The sequence below is a fragment of the Loxodonta africana genome, chromosome 15 (assembly GCF_030014295.1).
Source record: "Loxodonta africana isolate mLoxAfr1 chromosome 15, mLoxAfr1.hap2, whole genome shotgun sequence".
NCBI lineage: Eukaryota > Metazoa > Chordata > Mammalia > Proboscidea > Elephantidae > Loxodonta > Loxodonta africana.
This window is the reverse complement of record NC_087356.1, coordinates 71844330-71867844: the sequence shown is the minus strand read 5'-3', so window position 1 is coordinate 71867844 and position 23515 is coordinate 71844330. Positions and strand designations below refer to the sequence as shown.

General features: G+C 37.6%; 2 protein-coding genes across 2 annotated transcripts; both read left to right on the top strand.

Annotated features, from left to right (window-relative positions):
- The first annotated feature begins 7931 nt into the window (after positions 1-7931).
- LOC100670075 (putative olfactory receptor 10D4) lies at positions 7932-9201 on the top strand. The gene has a single exon (XM_003418289.3). The coding sequence runs from the start codon at positions 8269-8271 to the stop codon at positions 9199-9201; it is 933 nt and encodes a 310-aa protein (XP_003418337.2). The 5' UTR covers positions 7932-8268.
- A 13058-nt stretch (positions 9202-22259) lies between these two features.
- Positions 22260-23232, top strand: LOC100670365 (olfactory receptor 10D3-like). The gene has a single exon (XM_003418290.4). The coding sequence runs from the start codon at positions 22300-22302 to the stop codon at positions 23230-23232; it is 933 nt and encodes a 310-aa protein (XP_003418338.4). The 5' UTR covers positions 22260-22299.
- The last annotated feature ends 283 nt before the right edge of the window (positions 23233-23515 follow it).

Sequence of the window (23515 nt, the reverse complement as noted above, 5' to 3'; positions counted from 1 at the left end):
TAATGCATGGCATAAACAGTATACCTAACATTACTGACAATGCACAAACACCAGCAGAGAAAGTAGATAACTGGGAGCTCCTAAAAATCAAACACTTATGCTCGTCCAAAGGCTTCACGAAAAGAGTAAAAAGACAACCGATAGACTGAGAAAAAATTTTTGGCTATGACAAATTTGATCAGCGTCTAATCTGTAAAATCTTCAAGATACTGCAAAGCCTCAATAACAAAAAGATAAATAACCTAATTAAAAAATGGTCAAATGATATGAACAGGAACTTTACCAAAGAAGACATTCAGACAGCTAACAAATATATGAGGAAATGCTTATGATCATTAGCCATTAGAGAAATGCAAATCAAAACTACAATGAGACACCATCTCACCGCAACAAGGCGAGCATTAATCCAAAAAACACAAAATAATAAATGTTTGAGAGGTTGTGGAGAGACTGGAACAGTTATACACTGCTGGTGGGAATGTAAGATGGTACTACCACTTTGGAAATCAGTTTGACGCTTTCTTAAACAGCTAAATAGAAATAGAAGTACCATATGATCCACGAGTCCCACTCCTTGGAATATATTCTAGAGAAATAAGAACTGTCACATGAACAGATACATGCATACCCATGTTCACTGCAGCACTGTTCACAATATCAAAAAGTGGAAACCCCCAAGGTGCCCATCAAAGGACAAGTGGATAAACAAATTATGGTATATTCATACAATGATAAAGAACAATGATGAATCCTCAAAACATGTCATAACATGGATGAATCTGGAAGGCATTATGCTGAGTGAAATTAGTTGTAAAAGGACAAATATTATATGAGGCCACTATTATAAGAATTCAAGAAAAGTTTTAAAAACATAAGAAATCAGTCTTTGATGGTTCCAAGGGTGGGGAGGCAGGGAGAGGGAAATTCAGGAACTAGGTAATAGACAAGAACTATCTTAGGTGAAGGTTAGGACAACACATAATACAGGGAGAGTCAGCACAACTGAACTAAATAAAAAGCTAAGGTTACCTGAACACAATCAAATACTTCAAGGGACAGAGTAGCAGAGGCAGGGGCCTGGGGACCATGGTTTCCAGAGACATCTAGGTCAATTGGGATAATAAAGTTTATTAGGAAAGTGTTCTGCATCTCATTTTGGTAAGTGAAATCTGGGGTCTTAAAAGGTAGCAAGCGGCCATCTAAGATGCATCAATTGGTCCCAACCCATCTGGAGCAAAGGAGAATGAAGAACACCAAAGGCACAAGGAATACATGAGCCCAAGAGACAGAAAGGGCCACATAAACCAAAGGCTTCATCAGCCTGAGGCCAGAAGAATTAGATGGTACCTGGCTACCATCAGTGATCATCCTGACAGGGAACACAACAGAAAGTCCCTGACGGAGCAGGAGAAAAGTGGGGCACAGAACTGAAATTCTAGTAAAAAGACCAGACTTGATGGTCAGGCTGAGATTGGAGGGACTGACTCTCTGTTAACCCAGAACTGAATCCATTACCTAAGCCAACACTTCAAACAAGATTACACTGGAGTATAAGAAGGAAAATGATACTCCTGAAGAGAGTGCTTCATAGCTCAAGTGGATAGATGACACTAATGGGCATCTCCTGACTGGAGGCGAGATGAGAAGGCAAAAAGAGACAGAAGCTGGATGAACGGACACAGAAAATCTAGAGTGGAATGGAGGAGTGTGCTGTCACATTATACGGAGAGCAGCTAGGGTCACATAACAATGTGTGTATAAATTTTTGTATGAGAAACTAACTTGAATTGTAAATTTTACTTAAAGCACGATAAAAGAAAATAAACAAATAAATGAAGAGATTGAATCAGTGATCAAAAACTTCCCAATAAAACAAAGGTCCTGGCACACATGGTTTGACTGGGAAATCCTACCAAACATTTAGAGAGGAATTGACAACGATACTGTTTGAACTCTTCCAAAATATAGAGAAGGAAAGAATACTACTTTCTAATTCATTTTATGAAGCAAATATAACCCAGATACCAAAATCAGAGAAAGACACCGCACAAAAAATGAAAACTACAGGCCAGTATCTCTTATGGATATAAATGCAAAAATTTTCAACAAAATACTAGTGAACAGAATCCAACAGCACATTAAACGAGTAATACACCATGACCAAGTGGAATTTATTGCAGGAATGTAGGAAAGATTCAAATTAGAAAACGAACAATGCAATACACCGCATCAATAGAACAAAGAACCACATGATCGTCTCTATAGATGCAGAAAAGCATTTGATAAAATCCAACACCCCTTCCTGAAAACCCCAAAGAAGCTGGGGATAGAAGTGAAATTCCCCAATATGATTCAGGGCATATATGAAAAGCCAACAGCCAATGTTATACTTAAAGGACAAAGACTGAGAACTTTCCCCTTGAAACTGGGAACAAGACAAGGGTGCTCACTCTTAGCATTTCTATTCAATATTGTATTTAAAGTCCTGGCCAGAGCAATAAGACAAGCAAAAGAAACAAAAGATGTCCCGATTGGAAAAGAAGTGAAAATATTTCTATTGTAGGTGATATGGTTCTACACATAAAAAATCTCAAAGAGCCCACAAGAAAACTTCTAGAGCTAAGAGGAATTTAGCAAAGTTGCAGGGTACAAGGTTAATAAGCAAAAAATCAATTGAGTTTCTATACACCAGCAGTGAGAAGTCTGAAAGGGAAATTAGGGAAACAATTTCATTTGCAATAATATCTAAGATAACAAAATACCTAGGAATAAGATTATCCAGGGACTTGAAGGACTTAAAAAAAAAAAAATTGAAGGACTTATACAATGAAAATTATAAAACACTGTAGAAGGAGATTAAAGAAGACGAACAAATGGAAAGATGTTTCATGTTCATGAATTGGAAGACTTAATATTGTTGAGATGTCAATACCACCCAAAGTGATCTATAGATATGATGCAATTCCAGTCAAAATTCCAACAGCCTTCCTTATAGAAATAGAAAAACCAATCCTCAACTTTTTATGAAAAAAAAAACCCATTGGCATCAAGTCAATTCCGACACATAGTGACGCTATAGGACAGTGTAGAACTGCCCCATAGGGTTTCCAAGGAGCAGCTGGTGGATTTGAACTGCCATCTTTTTGGTTAGCAGCATTACCTCTTAACCACTGAGTCACCATATCTCCTATGGAAAAGCAAGAGACCCTGAATAGCTAAAACAATGTCGAAAGAGAACAAAATAGGAGGACTCATACGTCCTGATTTTGAAACATAATGTAGAGCTACAGTTATCAAAACAGCCTGCTACTGGTATAACAAAAAAAAAAAAAACATAGAACAATGGAATAAATTTGACTGTTCAGAAATAATTCACACACCTACTATTGCTGTTGTTAGGTGCTATGCAGTTAGTTCTGACTCACAGAGGCCCTACGTACAACAGAAGAAAACACTGCCCAGTTCTGCACCATTCTCACAATTGTTATGCTTAAGCCCATTGTTAACACTCACTGTGTCAATCTATCTCCTGAGTCTCTTCCTTTTTTTAGCTGGCACTCTACTTTACCAAGCATGATGTGCTTCTACAGGAACTAGTCCCTTCTGATAACATGTCCAAAGTACTTGAGACAAAGTCTCTCCATCCTTGCCTCTAATGAGCATTCTGGCTGTACTTCTTCCAAGACAATTTTTTTCATTTTGGAAGTCTATGGTATATTCAATATTCTTCACCAACATCATAATTCAAAGGTATCAATTCTTCTTTGGTCTTTCTTATTTATTGTCCAGCTTTGGCATGCATATGAGGCGAATGATACTACTATCGCTTGGGTCAGGTGCACCTTGGTTCTTAAAGTGACCTCTTTGCTTTTTAACACCTCTAAAGAGGTCTTTTGCAGCAGATCTGACCAATGCAATACGTTGTTTGATTTCTTGACTGCTGCTTCCATGGGCCTTGATTCTGGACCTAAGTAAAATGAAATCCTTCACGACTTCAATCTTTTCTGCATTTATCATGATGTTGCTCATTGGTTCAGTTGTGAGGACTTTTGTTTATGTTGAGGTGTAATCCATACTGAAGGCTGAGGTCTTTGATCTTCATCAGTAAGTGCTTCAAGTCCTCCTCACTTTCAGCAAGCAAGGTTGTGTCATCTGCATAGTGCAGGTTGTTAATGAATCTTCCTCTAATCCTTATGTCCCGTTTTTCTTCATAGAGTCCAGGTTATCAGATTATTTGCTAAGTATACAGATTGAATAATTATGGTGAAGGATATGACCCTGATGCACACCTTTCTTGACTTTAAATCACACAGTATCCCCTTGTTCTCTTTGAACAACTGCTTCTTGGTCCATGTACAGGTTCTTCATGAGCACAATAAAGTGTTCTGGAACTCCCATTCTTCGCAATGTTATCCATAATTTGTTATGATCCACAGAGTCGAACGCTTTTGATTAGTCAAAAAAAAAACAGGTAAACATCTTTCTGGTATTTTCTGCTCTAAGTCAAGATCCATTGACATCGTAAATGATATTCCTCATTCCACATTTTTTTCTGAATCTGGCTTGAATTTCTGGCAGTTCCTTGTCCATGCACTGTTGCAACTGCTTTTGGATGATCTTCAGCAAAATTTTATTTGTGTGTGATATTAATGATAATGTTTGATAATTTCTGTATTCTGTTGAATCATCTTTCTTTGGGATGGGAACAAATACGAATCTCTTCTAGGTGGCTGGCCAGGCAGCTGTCTCACAAATTTCTTAAGAGAGATGAGTGAGCACTTTTAGCGCTGCTTCTGTTTATTGAAACATCTCATTTGGTATTCTGTCAATTCCTAGAGGCTTGTTTTTCACCAATGTCTTCAGTGTAACTCAGGCTTCTTCCTTCAGTACCAGTGGTCTTGATCATATGCTACCTTCTGAAATGGTTGAACACTGCACAATACTTTTTGGTACAGTAACTGTGTATTTCTTCCATCTTCTTTTGATACTTCCCTCATCATTTAATATTTTCTCTGTAGAATTCTTCAATGTTGCATCTCAAGACTTGAATTTTTCTTAAGTTCTTTCAGCTTGTGAAATGCCAAGTGTGTTCTAACCTTTTGGTTTTCTAACTCCAGGTCTTTGCACATTTCATTGTAATACTTTACCTTTTTTCCTTGGGCCAGTCTTTGAAATCCTCTGTTCTGCTCCTTTATTTCATTTCCTCCTTTTGCTTTAACTACTCTATGTTCAAGAGCAAGTATCGGACCTCTTCTTCTGATGTCTATTTTGGCCTTTTCTTTCTTTTCTGTTTTTTTGATGACCTCTTGTTTTCTTCATGTATGATGTCGCTGATGTCATTCCACAACTCATCCGATCTTCTGTCATTAGCGTTCAATGCGTGAAATCTATTCTTGAGGTGGTCTCTAAATTCAGGTGGGATATACTCAAGGTTGTATATTGGCTCCCATGGACTTTGTCTAATTTCCTTCAGCTTCCCCTTGAACTTGCACATGAGCAATTGAGTGTCTGACTGATTTTTGACAAGAGTGCTAAGTCTATTCAATGGGGAAAGAAGAATCTCTTCAATAAGTGGTGCTGGGAAAATTAGAGTTCCACATACAGAAAAATGAAACAGGATCCTTGTGTCATGCAATACACAAAACCCGATTCCAAACAGATTAGGGACCTAAAACCATACAATTCTTAGAGGAACAAGCACGGGTATCACTGTAAGGCCTAGCTTTAAAAAGTTGATTATCTAATATAACAACAAAAGCACTAAGAGCAAAATACAAAATAAATAAACTGGACCTCATAAAAATTAAAAACTTTTGTTCATCAAAAGACTTTCTCCCAAAAATGAAAAGACAGGCTATCAACGCAAAGAATATCTTTGGAAACCATATATCCACCAAGAATCTAATAACCAAAATATATATAAAATTTTGACAACTTAACTAGAAAAAGGCAAACAACTCAATCATAAAATGAGGAAAGGACTTGAACAGACATTACACCAGAGAGGACATTCAAGTGGCCACCAAACACATGAAAAGATGCTCACATCATTAACTATCAAAGAGATGTAATCAAAACTGCAATAAGATACCATTACACTTGTACTAGGATGGCTCAGGCAAAAAAAAAAAAAAAAGCAAATAACAATTTTGGCGAGGATGTGGGGAAATTGGAACCCTTATCCTTTGCTGGTGGGAATGCAAAATGGTATAGCTACTGTGGAAAACAGTGTGGCAGTTCCTCAAAAAAATTAAAAATAAAACTACCATATGATCCAGCAGTTCCACTCCTAAGTTTATATCCAAAATACTAGAAAGCAGAGACTCTGCTTGTACACAGTGTTCATTGCAGCATTATTCACAGTAGCCAAAAGGTGGAAACAGCCTAACTGCCTGTGAACAGATGAATGGATAAACAAAACGTGGTACATACATACAATGGAATACTACTCACTCAGTAGGAGAAATGAAGTTTTGATACATGCTACACTCTGGATGGAAGTTGAAGACAATATGCTGAGTGAAATAAATCAATCACAAAAAAACCAAATATTTCATGACCTCATTTATATAAAGACAAGAACAGGAAAAAGCATAAAGACCAAAGTGTATAAACCTTGGTCTCTATACATTAGTGGTTACCAGGAGTGGGAGTGAAGGACAAATGGAGTGTTACTGCTTATAGAGTACTGACTATTGGTTTACAGTTATAGAAAAATCACGTTCATCAAGGGTAGGGTTGCATAGCCAATTCACGTAATTGCTGTAAATAAGTCATACACTTTTAAAAAGTTGAACTGACAAAAAGTTGTGTAATACATACATTTACAACCATGACAAAATAGTAGCTGCTTATGTAAAACCAAACTTAAAACTCAACAGTAGTTTAGGTGAACTTGTAAAAAAAGAAAGTTCTGCCTTGAGCATTAATCTTTTAAGAACATCTACATGATCAAATTGACAACAGCAGCTCAAAAGATTAGATAGGAACCTTAGGGGGCAGTGTGTTTATGTTGATGAGAGAGGAAGAACTCAGAAAAGGAGGGTGAGAATGGTTGCACATCTTGAAGAACGTAATTAAGGTCCTGAAATTTTACATGTAGAACCTGATGAACTGGCGTGTGTTTTGCTGTGTATAGTCTCAACAACAACAACAACAAAACACCAGTTGCTGTTGAGTCAATTCTGACTCATAGTGACCCTATGAGACAGAGTAAAACTGCCCAATAGGGTTTCCAAGGAATGGCTGCTAGATTCAAACTTCCAGCCTTTTGCTTAGCAGCCAAACTCTTAACCACTAGGCCACCAGGGTTCCGTATTCTCAACAACAACAATAAAATAAATAAAATTGGGAGAAAAAAAAATCTGAATACGCTAAAAGCAGTTACATTAACTATATTTTACTCCAAGAAGTAATGAGGTAGAGGCAATGGGGAAAAAGAAAGAAGGGGAGAAGAAAGGAAAGTCTCCACTCTAATTGGTCCCTCTGTTCTGCAGACATTCCAGTCAGGGTCCCTAGGGGAGAGGGTTCCAAAGGAACAGTGAAGATACTTATTCTCTCTTGAGGAGCTGATTGCTGCTCCTTCACTCAGGGGCCAGAAGCTGTGCTGGGTCTACATTTTTCAGGCCTGAGTAACTGAGTGCAGCAAAAATGACTGTTCAGCTATGGCCTCAGAGATTGGTCCTCCTGTTCCAGAGCATAGGAGGGCAAAGGAGACAATGAAGGGGTGGATCGGGTCTGGCTTTCAGCCAGTGTCAGCCATGTTTCCACTCTATAAGCACGTTTTCTCCAGAGTACTTTCTTCTCATCTTCCCTTCATCTTTGGACAGGTTGTATGCATTAGAGGAGAGTGGGAAGAGTGTGAGAATTAAATCTATTTGAGATTGGCCTGATGCTATCTTAGTTGACTCATGATATTTTCTTAAGATAGTCTCTGGTTAATGAAGCCTAACATCAAAAAACTTAATGATGATTGCATGTTTTCAGAAGCATTGCAGACATAATTGCTATTGAAAACTAAATTTTGTATTGAAAAAACATGGTTGTTTTTAATATAGATACTTGTGTGTCACCTTTTTTCTGCAATGAATATTGTTTTTCCATTTTGTTTTATTATATGCTCACTACAGAAATCTCCATTACCAGTTTTTCCAGCTGGTAAGGAAGAAAGCAGCTTTGCAGATTATTTGAGTCAAAAAGTTACCTCAGACACTATGAAGGCATTCACCTCAGTGAGGTTGTTCTTTAATCTTCCAGGACTGATTGGCCATGAAGATGAGGAACCACACTGCAGTTACTGAGTTCCTCCTGATGGGAATCCCTCATACAGAAGGGATGGAAAATGTGCTCTTGGTCTTCTTCCTGGGCTTGTACCTTCTCACTCTCGTGGGAAATCTGCTCATTCTTCTGGCCATCCTCTCTTCCCCTAACCTCCACACCCCCATGTATTTCTTCCTGGGAAACCTGTCAGTGTTTGACATGTTTTTCCCTTCAGTGAGTTCTCCCAAAATGATGCTCTGCCTAATGGGACACAGCCACACCATCTCCTTCCAGGGCTGTGCAACTCAGCTCTTCTTTTACCATTTCCTGGGCTGTACTGAGTGTTTTCTGTACACCGTGATGGCCTATGACCGCTTTGCAGCCATCTGCCACCCCTTGCGATACATGGTCATCATGAGCCATCGGGTGTGTGCCATCTTGACTCTGGGCACCTGGATGGGGAGCTGTGTGCACGCCTCTGTCCTCACATTCCTTGTCTTTAAGTTACCCTACTGTGGCCCCAATGAGGTGAACAATTTCTCCTGTGATATCCCCGTGATGCTGTCCCTAGCCTGTGCTGACACCTCTCTGGCTCAGACGGTGAGTTTCACCAATGTAGGTGTTGTTGCTCTCATGTGCTTCCTTCTTGTCCTCACTTCTTATACTCGCATTGTTATCTCAATATTGAGAATCAGCCCATCAGAAGGCAGGCGCAAAGCCTTCTCAAACTGCAGTGCCCACCTGACCTCCATCCTACTCTTCTATGGCCCGGTGGTGCTCATTTATCTGCGGCCTGCTTCCAGCCCGTGGCTGGATACTGTGGTCCAGGTGTTGAGTAATATTGTTACCCCTTCCCTTAATCCTTTGATTTACACCTTGAGAAACAAGGATGTGAAGTTGGCCCTGAGAAAAGTGCTAATCCCAGGAGGACACACTTGTTGAGAGTAAACTCTTAGCTTTTATATTTTATCTGCCTTTCCAATATTGACTTGTATTTACCTGGGGCAATTAGACTTATTCTTTTTTTGTGATTGTTAAGTGGATTTGATACTCAAAATATGAAGCTGAATAAGTTCTAGTGTGAATTTTGTTTTTACATTTATATAATTTTTGTTTAACAAAATCTCTCATAGTGCTTGCTACATGCCTGGCACTGTGCTATGTACTTTACAAATCTTGGCATATGTAATTACCACAACAATCCTATGAAGTAAGTAATACTATTAGTCCAATTTTTCCAAGGAGGAAATTAAGGCATTGAAAAGTTAAGAGACTTTCCCAGAGTCACAGAGTTAGAAAGTTGCCAGGCTGGAGTGTGGACCTTGGGTCTTACCCTTGTACACATGCTGCGTCTGCATTACAGAAATTGTAGCATAAATACTTCTTCCAGGAACAATCTTTTCTATTTATATGGATTCTTCTCCAACTTACTAAGAAAAAAAAATTGTAGTTAACTAAATTTGTTCTGTTTCTCTCATTTTGTAGTCTATATCATGATAGAGGGTTGTTTTAGAGTCTGATATGAAGAAAATCCCTTACATTTTAAAATCCAGGTGTTATTCATATATCTACCAACATATATTTAGTAAAGGGGTTATATTCTAGATGACTTGAATTCTTTCTTTATGACAGTGGTACGAATTCTTTAAGAAGGATTGCAGAATTCCATTCATTAAGTCAAGGACTAAATTTGAAATCCAAAATTCAGGTCCTTTAAAAACCATAATGATTTTTTATAGTATAAATAAATAGCTTTGAAGAAATTTAGGAAACTGCAAAAATGTAAAGTGAATAAAAATCACTCATTAATCCCATCACCCAAAGATAAACATTATTAATATTTTGCCTTTTTTCTACCTCTTTTTTAAAAATTTATTTTGTTGCCATTATTGCGAATATACACATCAAAACATATGCCTATTCAATCATTTCTAGTTGTATAATTCAGAGATATTGATTACCTTCTTTGAGTTGCATAACCATTCTCACCCTCCTTTTCTGAGTTGTTCCTCTGTCATTGACATAAACTCACTATCCTCTAAAGTTCCTATCTAATCTTTCAAGTTGTTTCTATCATTTCTATCCCATATAGTTCTTAAATGAGTTTAGTGCTCAAGGCAGACATTTTTTAATTAGTTAATCTAAATTATTGTTTGGTTTTAAGAAGACTTTCAGGAGATGTTTTTGGTTTAAGGTTTAAAGATTATCTCGAGGCAATAGTTTCAGGGGTTCATCTAGCCTCCATGGCTGCAGAAAGTCTGGAGTCCATGAGCATGTGAAATTCTGTTCTGCATTTTCCCCCTTTTGATCAGGATTCTTCTGTAGAATTTTTGATCAAATGTTCATTCCTGGTAACAGGGCACCATCTAATTCTTCTGGTCTCATGGCCAAGGAGGAAGTTGTTCATGGAGGCAATTAGCCACACATTCCATTTCCTTCTCCTATTCCTGACTTTTCTTGTCTGTGGCTTCAGGCAAATAGAGACCAATTGCCCTGCCTTGGATGGCTGCTTGCAAGATTTTAAGACCCCAGGCACTATCTAAGAAGCTAGGCGGTAGAAGAGGGCACTAAAAGTGTTAATAGGCCAGTTAACTGAGATGTCCCGTGAAACCATGACCCGAAATCTCCAGACCAAAACCCATGAGATTTTGGTTGTATATAAGCAACCTAGCAGCTACTTTTTTGTTGTTGTTGAAAATATATGTATCACACAATTTTTGCCAGTTCAACTTTTTCAGATGTATAAAGTATTGACAGCAATTACAATAATTGGCTGTGCAACTCTACCCTTAACCAATGTGATGTTTCCATCACCATTAACGCCTCCTTTTCCCCTCACTCCCACTCCTGGTAACCACTGATAAACTTTGGTCTCTACACATTTGCCTTCTCTTGTCTTTTTATATAAATGAGGTCATACAATGTTTATCATTTTGTGATTGACTTATTTCACTCAACATAATTTCTTCAAGCTCCATTCATATGTAGCATGTGTCAAGACTTTGTTTCTCCTCCTGGATAGTAGTATTCCCTTGTACGAATGTACCACATTTTGTTTATTCATTCATCTGTTGATGGGCATTTGGGTTATTTTCACCTTTTGGCTCTCTTATTAGTTACTAAATTGGAACTAGGCTCCAGGGTCTGTCTGTTTAGAATTTTTTTCATCTATGTCTCTAACCATATCTATATCTATATCATCTATCTATGCGTATGTGTATATAGATAGATGGATAGAAATATAAATCTTATTTATCTACATATATATACATGTTGAGAAGAATTATATAGTGATCATATTTTATATATATGATATCTTGTTTTAACATTGTTTCATGTATTTCAATTGCTGTAATTTTAAAAAGGCTCTGTAATTCATACAACAAAAAATTCACTCATTTGGGATGTAAAATTAAATAGTCTTTAGTATATTCACAAATATGTGCATAAATCACCACAATTTTCAGATATTTTCATCATCACAAAGAGAAACCACATGCCCTTTAGCTATCACCTGCCTCTGTTCCTGTCCCTCAGACCTATGATAGCACTAATCTGCTGTCTGTCTCTATAGATTTGCCTACTCTGGACATTCATGTAAATATATATATATAGTCTTTAACTCAGCCATAATGTTTTGAAAGTTCATTCATTTTGTATCATGTATCAGTATTTTACTCCTTGTTTATATCCATATAACATTCTATTGTATGAGTATACCACATTTTGTTTATCCACTCATCCATTGATAGACATTTGAGTTGTTTCTACCTTTTGGCTACTGAGAATACTGCTGCTCTGAACATTTGTGGTACTACTGGGTCAAGGAATATGAGGGTTTTTTTTTTTTTTTCCTTGTCTTTTTATACACATTGCCAAAATACTTTACAGAATTGCCTATAATCACTCTTAGTAATATATTTTCCCCTTCTTTTATTTATTTATTTATTTATTTATGTAAAGCACTGGCCTAAAACTTGTTAAACTAATAACTGCTGTTTGAGTAAACATTTTCATTTCAAATGAGGCAGGATATGTTTCACATATTTATTTGAGTATCTTCTTTAATATCAATCAGTCATTGTTCTTTTTCCGTATTAGTTATGTTATTATTTTGTGTTCTTCATAGATTTAGAATATTACCTTCTTCTCATGTGTTGCATTTTCCCTCAATTTTTAATTTATCCTTTTGTGTCATTTGTGATATTTTATTTATAGAAGTCTCTACTTTTTATGTAGTCAACTTTATCAATCTTTTCTTTCTATTTTCCCTCATGACATATAAATTTAGAAATTCCCATAATTCCTCTCCTATGAATATTTAATAATTTTTCTAGGTTTTTTAATAGACTCATTAATATACTTAAATTAACTTGATTCCAAGGTGGGAATTTAATTTCTGTTTAACTCTTCAGTAGTCAACTTCTCTTATTTTAATGCCTTCAAATGTAAACAATAACTTTAGGTTTCTTAATTAGAATTTTTTAAGCTTTACGACTTGTCTCTTATTTATTGTTCTATGATTTATCATAGAACAGTAGTTTTAGCCTTCTAAAACTTGATAATATTTAATTTGGAGCATAGACATTATTAACACATACGCTCATTGAGGAGAAATGAAGTCTTTAAATTTTACTATTGGATTTCTAGATGTGCATTCTTTTTCACCTCGACCAACTCCTTTCTCCTCCACACCTATTCTTTCTAGTGACTTCTTTTTCCTGTTACTACAGACCCTGGCTCTCTGCTTTTTGTCACCTATAGTACATTATTTACAGATGTTTTCTCTCTTTTCTCCCTTATCTCCAGCTATCCAGCTGTGTTGCATATTAAGAGCTGTCTCCAAAGAGTTGTAGAAAGTCACATTGATGGAGAAGTGTGGGTATAGGAGGATGCATAGTATTGGATGGCACTTGGGGCTAGACAATGATGGAGAGAAATGAACTTATATGTTCTTACTCTTCCTTCTTCCTCAATGTGAATTTGTGATCAGTGGTCAATTTATGCTAAGGCCATGCTTTCTTGTTTTCTCTCTCTCTTAAATAATCCCTAACTGCATTCACAATTATTCAGGATTTCTACTAATTATAATGTTTTATTAAAATTTATTTTCATATTATTGGATTCTGTTGTGATGACAAGTTTTGAACATCCTTATGGACAATTTAATTAAGAAAGATTGTATAAAGTATGACTAGTATCACACTAGATCATCTCAACTTTAATATAACGTCCCAATATAGAAAGGTATTATTAGAAAATTTACTTCCTCTTCATGGAGTCTCAATTGCGGGTGTATTTCACCTTAGTTTTGGTAGGTAACTTGCCCATTTTCAGTACCAGGGTGTAGGAAGCTTACTATTGGTAATATTTAGAGAGTTCCTTCCTGACCTACCACTAGATCTCTTACGCGTATGTGTATGTATATGTATATATCGGTATGTATGTATGGAATGGCCCTGCAGGTGCGTTGGTTAAGAGCTTGACTGCTAACTAAAAGGTCAGCAGTTTGAATCCACTAGCCACTCCTTGAAAAACCCGATGGGGCAGTTCTACTCTGTCCTATAAGCTTGCTATGAATCGGAATCACCTTGACGGCAACAGATTTGGTTTTGGTTATATATGTACATTATTCATTTAAAGAAAATGGAAAAAAAAAAACCTAATTCTTTCTGTTTCTTTAATAAGATATTACTTTCATATTTTTCATGTTTAGATTGAATTTCAACCTATTAATGAATTAAGCGCAATAAATGAAACTAAACTCACTATGAAAGGTCTGTCGCTGATTAAAATGACGTTGAAGGAGCTCATAAGCTAGATTACTTATCCTCTCTCAATCTGCAAGTGTTGATTTGTAATATAAGAATCTCAGCCATTTGTTCCTCTTTATCAGCAGTGTAAAAATTTTCTCTTATTTTCTTCCTTTTTCAGTAATCATTAGCAAAATTTTGCTGAATGTAAGGACAAATAGGTTTTCTTTCCCCAAGAGTATTCGAAACTTCAACTGTTTTCAAGACTGTACTCTTTTCTGTAAATAACATTAGAGTTAAACTGATACTTTTAGCAACATGCATAAAATTGTTCTGCATGATGTCTATTCATGAAAGGGAAAATTTCTATCTTTCACAATCACCTGGTCTTTGACACATTCTAGGGATTTCAGCTTCTGTTAACCTCAGTACTTCACAGGCTGAGCTGTTTTTCTCCTAGTCTTGCTAAGCCTCTAAAACCACCTGCATAAAGCCTTGTTGTAGTTGTTAGGTACCATCAAGTCAGTTCTGACTCATAATGACCCTATGTATAACAGTAGAAAACACTGCCCAGACCTGCACCATCCTTAAAATTGTTGTTATGCTTAAGCCCATTGTTGGAGCCACTATGTCAATCTATCTCATTGAGGGTCTTTCTCTTTTTTGCTGACCCTCTGCTTTACCAAGCATGACGTTCTTCTACAGGGTCTGATCCGTTCTGATAACATGTCCGAAGATGCGAGATGTAGTCTCGCCACCCTTTCTTCTAAGGAACATTCTGGTTGTACTTCTTCCAAGGCAGATTTATTTGTTCTTTTGGCAGTCCATGGTATATTCAATATTCTTTGCCAACACAATTCAAAGGTGTCAGTTCTTCTTCATTCTTCCTTATTGACCGTCCAGCTTTCACATGCACAGGAGGCGATTGAAAACACCATGGCTTGGGTCTGGTGCACCTCAGTCTTCAAGGAGACATCTTTGCTTTTCAACACTTTTGTAACAGATTTGCCGGATGCAATGTATTTTTTGATTTCTTGACTGCTGCTTCCACGGGTGTAGTTTGTGGAGACAAGTAAAATGACGTCTTTGATAACTTCAGTCTTTTCCCTGTTTATCATGATGTCGCTTATTGGTCAACTTGTGAGGATATTTGTTTTCTTTATGTTGAGGAGTAATCCATACTGAAGGCTTTAGTTGTTGATATTTGTCAGTAAGTGCTTTAAGTCCTCTTCACTTTCAGCAAGCAAGGTTGTATCATCTGCATATCACAGGTTGTTAACCAGTCTTCCTCCATTCCTGATACCCCCCATTCTTCCTCACATAGTCCAGCTTCTTGCATTATTTGCTCAGCATACAGATTGAATAGGTATAGTGAAAGGATACAACCCTGATGCACGCTTTCCTGACTTTAAGCCATGCAGTATCCCCTTGTTCTGTTCAAATGACTGGCTTCTTGGTCTATGGACAGGTTCATCATGAGCACAATTAAGTGTTCTGGAATTCCCATTCTTTGTAATGTTATGCATAATTTGTTCTAATCCACGTAGTCGAATGCCTTTGCATAGTCAATAAAACAGAAGAAAACATCTTTCTGGTATTCTCTGCTTTCAGCCAGGATCCATCTGACATCACCAGTGATTTCCCTGGTTTGGTTTCTGCTTCTGAATCCGGCTTGAATTTCTGGCAGCTCTCTGTCTATATACTGCTGCAGCTGCTTTTGAATGATCTTCAGCAAAATTTTACTTGCTTGTGATAATAGTGATATCGTTCGACAATTTCGCCATTCAGTTGGATCACCTTTCTTGGAAATAGGCATAAATATGGATCTCTTCCAGTAGGTTGGCCAGGTAGCTGTCTTCCAAATTTCTTGACATGGACAAGTGAGTACTTCCAGCACTGCATCCATTTCTTGAAACATCTCAATCGATATTCTGTCTGTTTTGGAGACTTGTTTTTCACCAATGCCTTCGCTGTAGCTTGGATCTCTTCCTTCAGTACGATTCGTATAGTGACTCTGTGTACTCCTTCCATCTTCTTTTCATGCTTCCTGAGTCATTTAATATTTTCCCCATAGACCCTTTCAGTATTGCACCTCAAGTTTTGAATTTTTTCTTCACTTCTTTCGTCTTGAGAAATGCAGAGCGTGTTCTTCCCTGTTGGTTTTCCATCCCCAGGTCTTTGCACATGTCATTATAATACTTTACTTTGTCTTCTTGATCCACCCTTTGAAATCTTCTATTCATATCTTTTAGTTCAATATTTCTTCCTTTTGCTTTAGCTACTCGATGTTCAAGAGCAAGTTTCAGAGTCTCTTCTGACACCTCTTCTGGTCTTTTCTTTCTTTCCTGTCTTTTTAATAACTCCTTGCATTCTTCACGTATGATGTGCTTGATGTCATTCCACAACTTGTCTAGTCTTCAGTCAGTAATGTTCAACCTGTCAAATCTGTTCTTGAGATGGTCTCTAAATTCAGGTGGGATATACTCAAGGTTGTACTTTGGCTCTCGTTGACTTATTCTAATTTCCTTCAGTTTCAACTTGAACTTGCGTATGAGAAATCGATGGTCTGTTCCAGTCTTCCCATGGCCTTGTTCTGTTTGATGATGTTGAGGTTTTCCATCACCTCTTTTCACAGATGTTATTGATTTGATTCCTGTGTATTCCATCTGGTGAGGTCCATGTGTATAGTCACCGTTTATGTTGGTGAAAAAGGTATTTGTAATGAAGATGTCATGGATCTTACAAGATTCTATCATGTGGTCTCTGGCATCGTTTCTATCACTTTGGCCATATTTTCCAATACTGATATTTCTTCTTTGTTTTCAACTTTTGTGTTCCAATCTCCAGTAATTATCAACACATCCTGATTGCATGTTTGATCAATTTCAGACTGCAGAAGTTGGTAAAAATTTTTGATTTCTTCATCTTTTGCCTTAGTGGTTGTTGAGTAAATTTGAGTTCTAGTCGTATTAACTGGTCTTCCTTCCAGGCATATGGACATTATCCTATCACTGACAGCATTGTACTTCAGGATAGATCTCAAAACATTCTTTTTGAAGATGAATGCAACGCTATTCCTCTTCAAGTTGTCATTCCTGGCATAGTAGACCATGCTATTGTCCAGTTCAAAAGATTGGCCAATAGCAGTCAATTTCAGCTCACTAATGCCTAGGGTATCAATGTTTATGAGTTTCATTTCATTTTTGATGACTTCCAATTTTTCTAGATTCATACTTCCTACACTCCACTTTTCGATTATTAGTGGATGTTTCCAGCTATTGCTTCTCATTTTGACTCATGCCACATCAGCAAATGAAGGTTTTGAAAGCTTTACTCCATCTACATCATTAAGGTTAACTCTGCTTTGAGGAGGCAGCTCTTCCCCAGTCGTCTTTTGAGTGCCTTACAACCTGAGGGTTTCATCTTCTGGCACTATATCAAACAATGTTCCACTGCTATTCATAAGGTTTTTGCTGGCTAAGTCTTTTCAGAAGTAGACTGCCAGTCCTTCTTCCTGGTCTTAGTCTGGAAGCACAGCTGAAATCTGTTCTCCATGGGTGACGCAGCTGGTATTTGAATGCCAATGGCATAGCTTCCAGCATCACAGCCACATGCAAGTCTCCACAGTATGACAAACTGGCAGACATTTAGGGACATGAAGCCTTAGGCCTCCTTAATCCCACCATGCATCCCATCCTGGCTATTATCAATCATAACCAAAAGTAAAAGTCCTCCCCTAACTCCATCCCTAAGTTCTGTACTTTCTTACATGTTCAAACTGTCCTATGCTTCATTCATAGTGGCCTCCCTCCTTGTCCTTCATATTTGTCTTCTGCAAGATCTTTTGGGGCAGAGACAATGCTACAGGTATACCATATCCCGTTTAATTTTTCTTTCCTAGGTAAAGATAGTGTTTCCCAGATTTCATGTCAATAGTGCCAGAATCACGTTATTGCGTTGTGACTAATGGAATGTGGGGTGAAGTGATGCAAACTCTCTGAAGGGAGCTACCTCATGGATAGCTCATAATATCATCCCGAGTGTCCTCATCTTACTCCCTCTGACATCGAGACATTCGAAGCTATTGAAACAGCCTTTATTTCCTAATCTTCACCTGAAGTACAGCTGCCCTGAAGAATTTTCCATCTCATTTAGGACTGTTCATGACTATGAATAAATATTTGTTGCCTTTAACCATTTAAATTTTGTATTTAGTTGTTATGACATAGCCTATCATACACTAATTAATGTAACTCTCTTATATTTTATTGTAAATCAGACATGTACATATGTACTTGCTTTAGAATGTTACCTACAATTTCTTGTCTTAACTGAAAGTATGCTAACCCTTTCAGCAAATTTGTATTTGTTTCAGCTGAAAGTTCTTTATACAGAAAAAGACCAGAAGTGGGAGTTGCTATATCGTGCCTCTGATATTTCAAATAATGAAGATTTATAGATGTTTATGTAAAGCTTCCCAATTTTTAAATGTTGCACCTAATTTAACAGAAAATGTAAATCTATAATCCAAAGACTACCTACAGAGTATCAAGTTTGAATCTTCTGCAGAAACTTTTCTTACTTGGAAGTACATCTAGCTCCTCTATCTTCTTTCTTTTTCATCAGCTATTCCCATAGCCATGCCTAAACATGACTAAAGCCTTTGGTAGAAAAAAAAAAAATTCTTCCTCCAACTCAAGCTCCACTCCAATGTTAGGTAATTTAAAGTCTTCAGTGATGACCTATACATCACCCTAACCTCAAATCTCTATCTAAGGTGTACTTACCTCTACTTAATTTCAAGTTCCCAACCCAGGGTTATTCTCTGGATCCTGCTATTATGTTTACCATCACTCTATTTGGCCCACTCCTGAAATATCAAACATGAATAACCCCACTCTGAATATAACCTCCTTGTGTTCCACATCTCTATTTCCATTTTCCCACTAGATTTCTCTTCTACCTCAATGGAATCTACTGTCCATAAGTTTTTCTTTGTCACTCTGTTTGTTCCTGGTTCTATATTCTTCTCCATTCAACTTTGAATTTATAACTCTTCTGGTTCTGCTTTTCTCTACATTCAGCATAGGCTTATTTGTGCTTATTCCCATCACCTTCAATGCTTTCTAAGACCTGGTTCACATATTAGAATTATGAAATAGACACCTGTCTAAAGAAATTTAGAAAGACAAAAATATAGGAAAAGAGGTCCAAGGCAAACTTAAAAAATAAATAAATTCTAGGGTCTTTATTTTACAAGTCAGCTGCAACATACCATTTATTGTGGGAACAAGCTTTCATGTCAGGTTTTAAGGGCTATGTATAGATTGTGCCAAAAGCTATAACTCATTCACCTTTCAATTTTTTCCAAACACCGATTATGTTCAAAAACTCCTTGAAAACCAAAGATTCTCATTTCAAAATTACACTGTAAAGTGCATACTTCTGGGGTTAGTAACCAACAGATAAAGCTAGTTGAAGAAAATACATGCTATTTTTATTTTATCTTTATTCCAACACTTACTGGATGTGGGCCTTGAGTAAGAAATGTAACTTCATGTGCTCCACTTTTAGTGTGACATGATCTCCGGAAAATTGCATTCGCCAGCCAATGACTTTTTTCATTGTGGTAAAGATATGTGTAACAACGCCTTTGCCATTTCAACATTCTTCACGTGTTCAATTCAGTGACATCAGTTGTATTCATCATGTTGTGCAGCCATCACCACTATCCATTTCCCACTTTTCCAGTACCCTTAAAAAAAAAAAAAATTTTTTTTTTTTTTTTTTTAACAGAAAGAGGCTCAGTGTCCTAAGCAAGGAGTCCCCCCTTTCCTCCTCGGTTCTTCTCGCCCCTGGTAACCACTAATAAACATAGGCCTATGAGTCAAAATCTACTCAATGCCAGCAGGTTTGATTTTATACACTTGCCTATTCTGGATATTTCAAATAAGTGGGATCTTAAAATATTTGTCCTTTTGTGACTGACATATTTCCCTCAATGTATGGTTTTCAAAGTTCTTTCATGTTGTAGCATATATCAAGACTTCATTATTCCTTATGGCTGAGTAATGTTTCAATGTATGTATATGCTACATTTTTTAAATCTATTCTCATCTATTGATGGACATGAGGCTGCTTCCACTTTTAGGTGACTGTGACTAGTACTGCAATGAGCGTTGTTGTAAAAATATCTCTTTGTGTTTCTGCTCTCAATACCTTTGAGTATCAGCCGCTGACATTTATTCACAAGTTAGCTCTGTAAGCTTTATAATTAGGGAATATCCTTCCAAAGTTTGACAGTAATTGAGTTGTCACTAGTATATATTAGCATTCCCAGGTATTGTCTGATTTCCGTCTTTTCATAAATATTATATGAGAAATCAGAAAAGGCTATTTTGGAGACTGCTATCCAAATATCATTTTAAATTACAAAGACATCCTTATAATTAACACAAAGAACAATAATCTATAGGATATGTTTTGTAGTCATGTATGATAGATCCAGAGAGAAAGTAAGAGGGTAGGAATATTTCCCCCAGTGGAACAGGTTGACTATACCTCCATGGTTTTGAATAATAGGAAAAGAGAAATAAATTATTGTACTGATGAAAATATTGCAGAAATACCATCAAATATTTCAGGGCATGAAAACAATTCTGGTATTTCTTTCTACCTATTGTAGCTTCTTATATAGCACTCTTTCTTCAGCTCCTGCCTTTCCACTTAATGAACTGCTTTAAGTCATATCCAAAGATGGGTATTCACCATACAGCAACATTGATTAAGATAGTTGGCATTAAAAGGTTATTAAAGGCTGTCCAGTACATATCGCCTCCCAATTGAGAAACCCACTCTACTTCACTCCGATATCTATTTAACTCCTTCAGAGAAACAGGCATCCTTGACCACCAGCCGGCTTGTGCCACAGTTTGCATATTCACTAAAAAGCTAAATTTATTTTGGAACAACATGGAGTTATAAATGAAATGGGGAGAAGGAGAAAAGAAAAGAAAGCCTCCAATCTAATTGGTCCCTCTGTTCTGCAGACTTTCTAGTTATGGCCCCTACAGGAGAGGATCCCAAAGGAATAGTCAAGATACTTAGTCTCTCTTAAGGAGTCGGTTGCTGCTCCTACACTCAGGGGCCAGAGGCCCGGCTGGGTCTACATTTTTCAGGCCTGAGTGACTGTGTCTAGCAAAGACAAGTGTTCAGGTATTACGGCCCCAGAGATTGGTCTTCCTGTTCCACAGCATCTAAAGGCAAAAGAGACAGTGATGGGGTGGATCGGGGTCTGGCTCTCAGCCTGTGTCAGCCATGTTTCCACTTTGTAAGCACCTTTTCTCTATAGCACTTTCTTCTCATGTTCCCCTCATCTTTGGATAGGTTGTATGCACTAGAGGAGAGTGGATGAATACGTGAACTGGATCTATTGGAGTGTGGACTGATATTATCTTAGCTGACCCCATGACGTTTTCTTAAGATATTCCCAGGTAAAGGAAGCCTAACCTCAAAAACCATGATGATAATTGCACCTATTCAGAAACATTGCAAGTGTAATTGCTATTGAGAGACTAAATTTTGTATTGAAAGAACATGGTTATTTTTAATATTGGTACTTGTCTGTCGCTTTTTCCTACATTGAATATTCTTTTTCTATTTTGCTTTATTATATGCCTACTACTATATACTCATTGTCAGTTGTTCCAGCTGGTGAGTAAGAAAGAAGTTTTGCAGATTACTGGATTCAATAGGTTATCCCAGACACAATGAAAATATACCAACCCAAACTAAGAGAAATATGTGAAATAAAGGCCCATTAAAATCAGAATAATATCTTGAATGAATTTTTAACAAGTGTAGAGAGGACAAACATTACACAGGGCATTTTATACATATTAAAGCATTAATCTTCACAAGAATCATGAAAGAGATTACCACTATTTACACAGGCACAGAGGAGATTTAGACATTTTATTAGTATTATCTGAAGCCACAGAGTAAGGGGCAGACACAGGATTTAAGCTCAGATGTATCTGACGGTATAGTTTATTCTCTGTCCTCTATTCTATACTGCCTAGAGTGTTATCCCCACATTTTACTTATGAGGAAACAAATGCAGAACAATTATATGGCTTACCTAATGCCACTCATGAATTAACAACTGAATTGGATGGGCTCTTATTTAAGTTTCTGCACAGTACAGAGGTATGATCAGTTCCAGCGGGTTCTACGAAGGTACTCAACTCAGTGAGGTCCTTCTTTGATCTTCCAGGACTAAGTGGTCATGAAGATGAGGAATCACACTGCAGTTACTGAGTTCCTCCTGATGGGAATCCCTCATGCGGAAGGGATGGAAAATGTGCTTTTTGTTTTATTCCTGGGCTTGTACCTTCTCACTCTCGTGGGGAACCTGCTCATTCTTCTGGCCATCCTCTCTTCCCCTAACCTCCACACCCCCATGTATTTCTTCCTGGGAAACCTGTCAGTGTTTGACATATTTTTCCCTTCAGTGAGTTCTCCCAAAATGATGCTCTGCCTAATGGGACACAGCCACACCATCTCCTTCCAGGGCTGTGCAACTCAGCTCTTCTTTTACCATTTCCTGGGCTGCACTGAGTGTTTTCTGTACACTGTGATGGCCTATGACCGCTTTGCAGCCATCTGCCACCCCTTGCGATACACGGTCATCATGAGCCACCGGGTGTGCGCCATCTTGACTCTGGGAACCTGGTTGGGGAGCTGTGTGCACGCCTCTGTCCTCACATTCCTTGTCTTTAAGTTACCCTACTGTGGCCCCAATGAGGTGAACAATTTCTCCTGTGATATCCCCATGATGCTGTCCCTAGCCTGTGCCGATACTTCTCTGGCTCAGACGGTGAGTTTCACCAATGTAGGTGTTGTTGCTCTCATGTGTTTCCTTCTTGTCCTCACTTCTTATACTCGCATTGTTATCTCAATATTGAGAATCAGCTCATCAGAAGGCAGGCACAGAGCCTTCTCAAACTGCAGTGCCCACCTGACCTCCGTCCTGCTCTTCTATGGCCCGGTGGTGCTCATTTATCTGCGGCCTGCTTCCAGCCCGTGGCTGGATACTGTGGTTCAGGTGTTGAGTAATATTGTTACCCCTTCCCTTAATCCTTTGATTTACACCCTGAGAAACAAGGCTGTGAAGTTGGCTCTGAGAAAAGTGCTAATCCCAGAAGGACCTACTTGTTGAAAGTAAGCTTTTATATCATTATCTGCCTTTCCAATGTTGTCTCATATTTCTCTGGGGCAATTAGGTGTTCTTTTTTTTTGTGATTGCTAAGTGGGTGTAGTGGGTTTAACACTGAGAATATGAATTTGAAGATGTTCTAGTGTAAATTTTGTTTCTGTTTTTATGTAATTTTCGATTCAACGAAATCTCTCACAGCCTTTACTAAATGCCTGGCGCTATTCTATGCACTTTAGGAATCCTGACGTACGTAATTACCACAACAATACCATGAAGTAGATAATAT

Coding starts and splice junctions, on each gene's coding strand:
- LOC100670075 (XM_003418289.3), top strand. CDS start 8,269: ATGAAGATGAGGAACCACACTGCAGTTACTGAGTTCCTCCTGATGGGA.
- LOC100670365 (XM_003418290.4), top strand. CDS start 22,300: ATGAAGATGAGGAATCACACTGCAGTTACTGAGTTCCTCCTGATGGGA.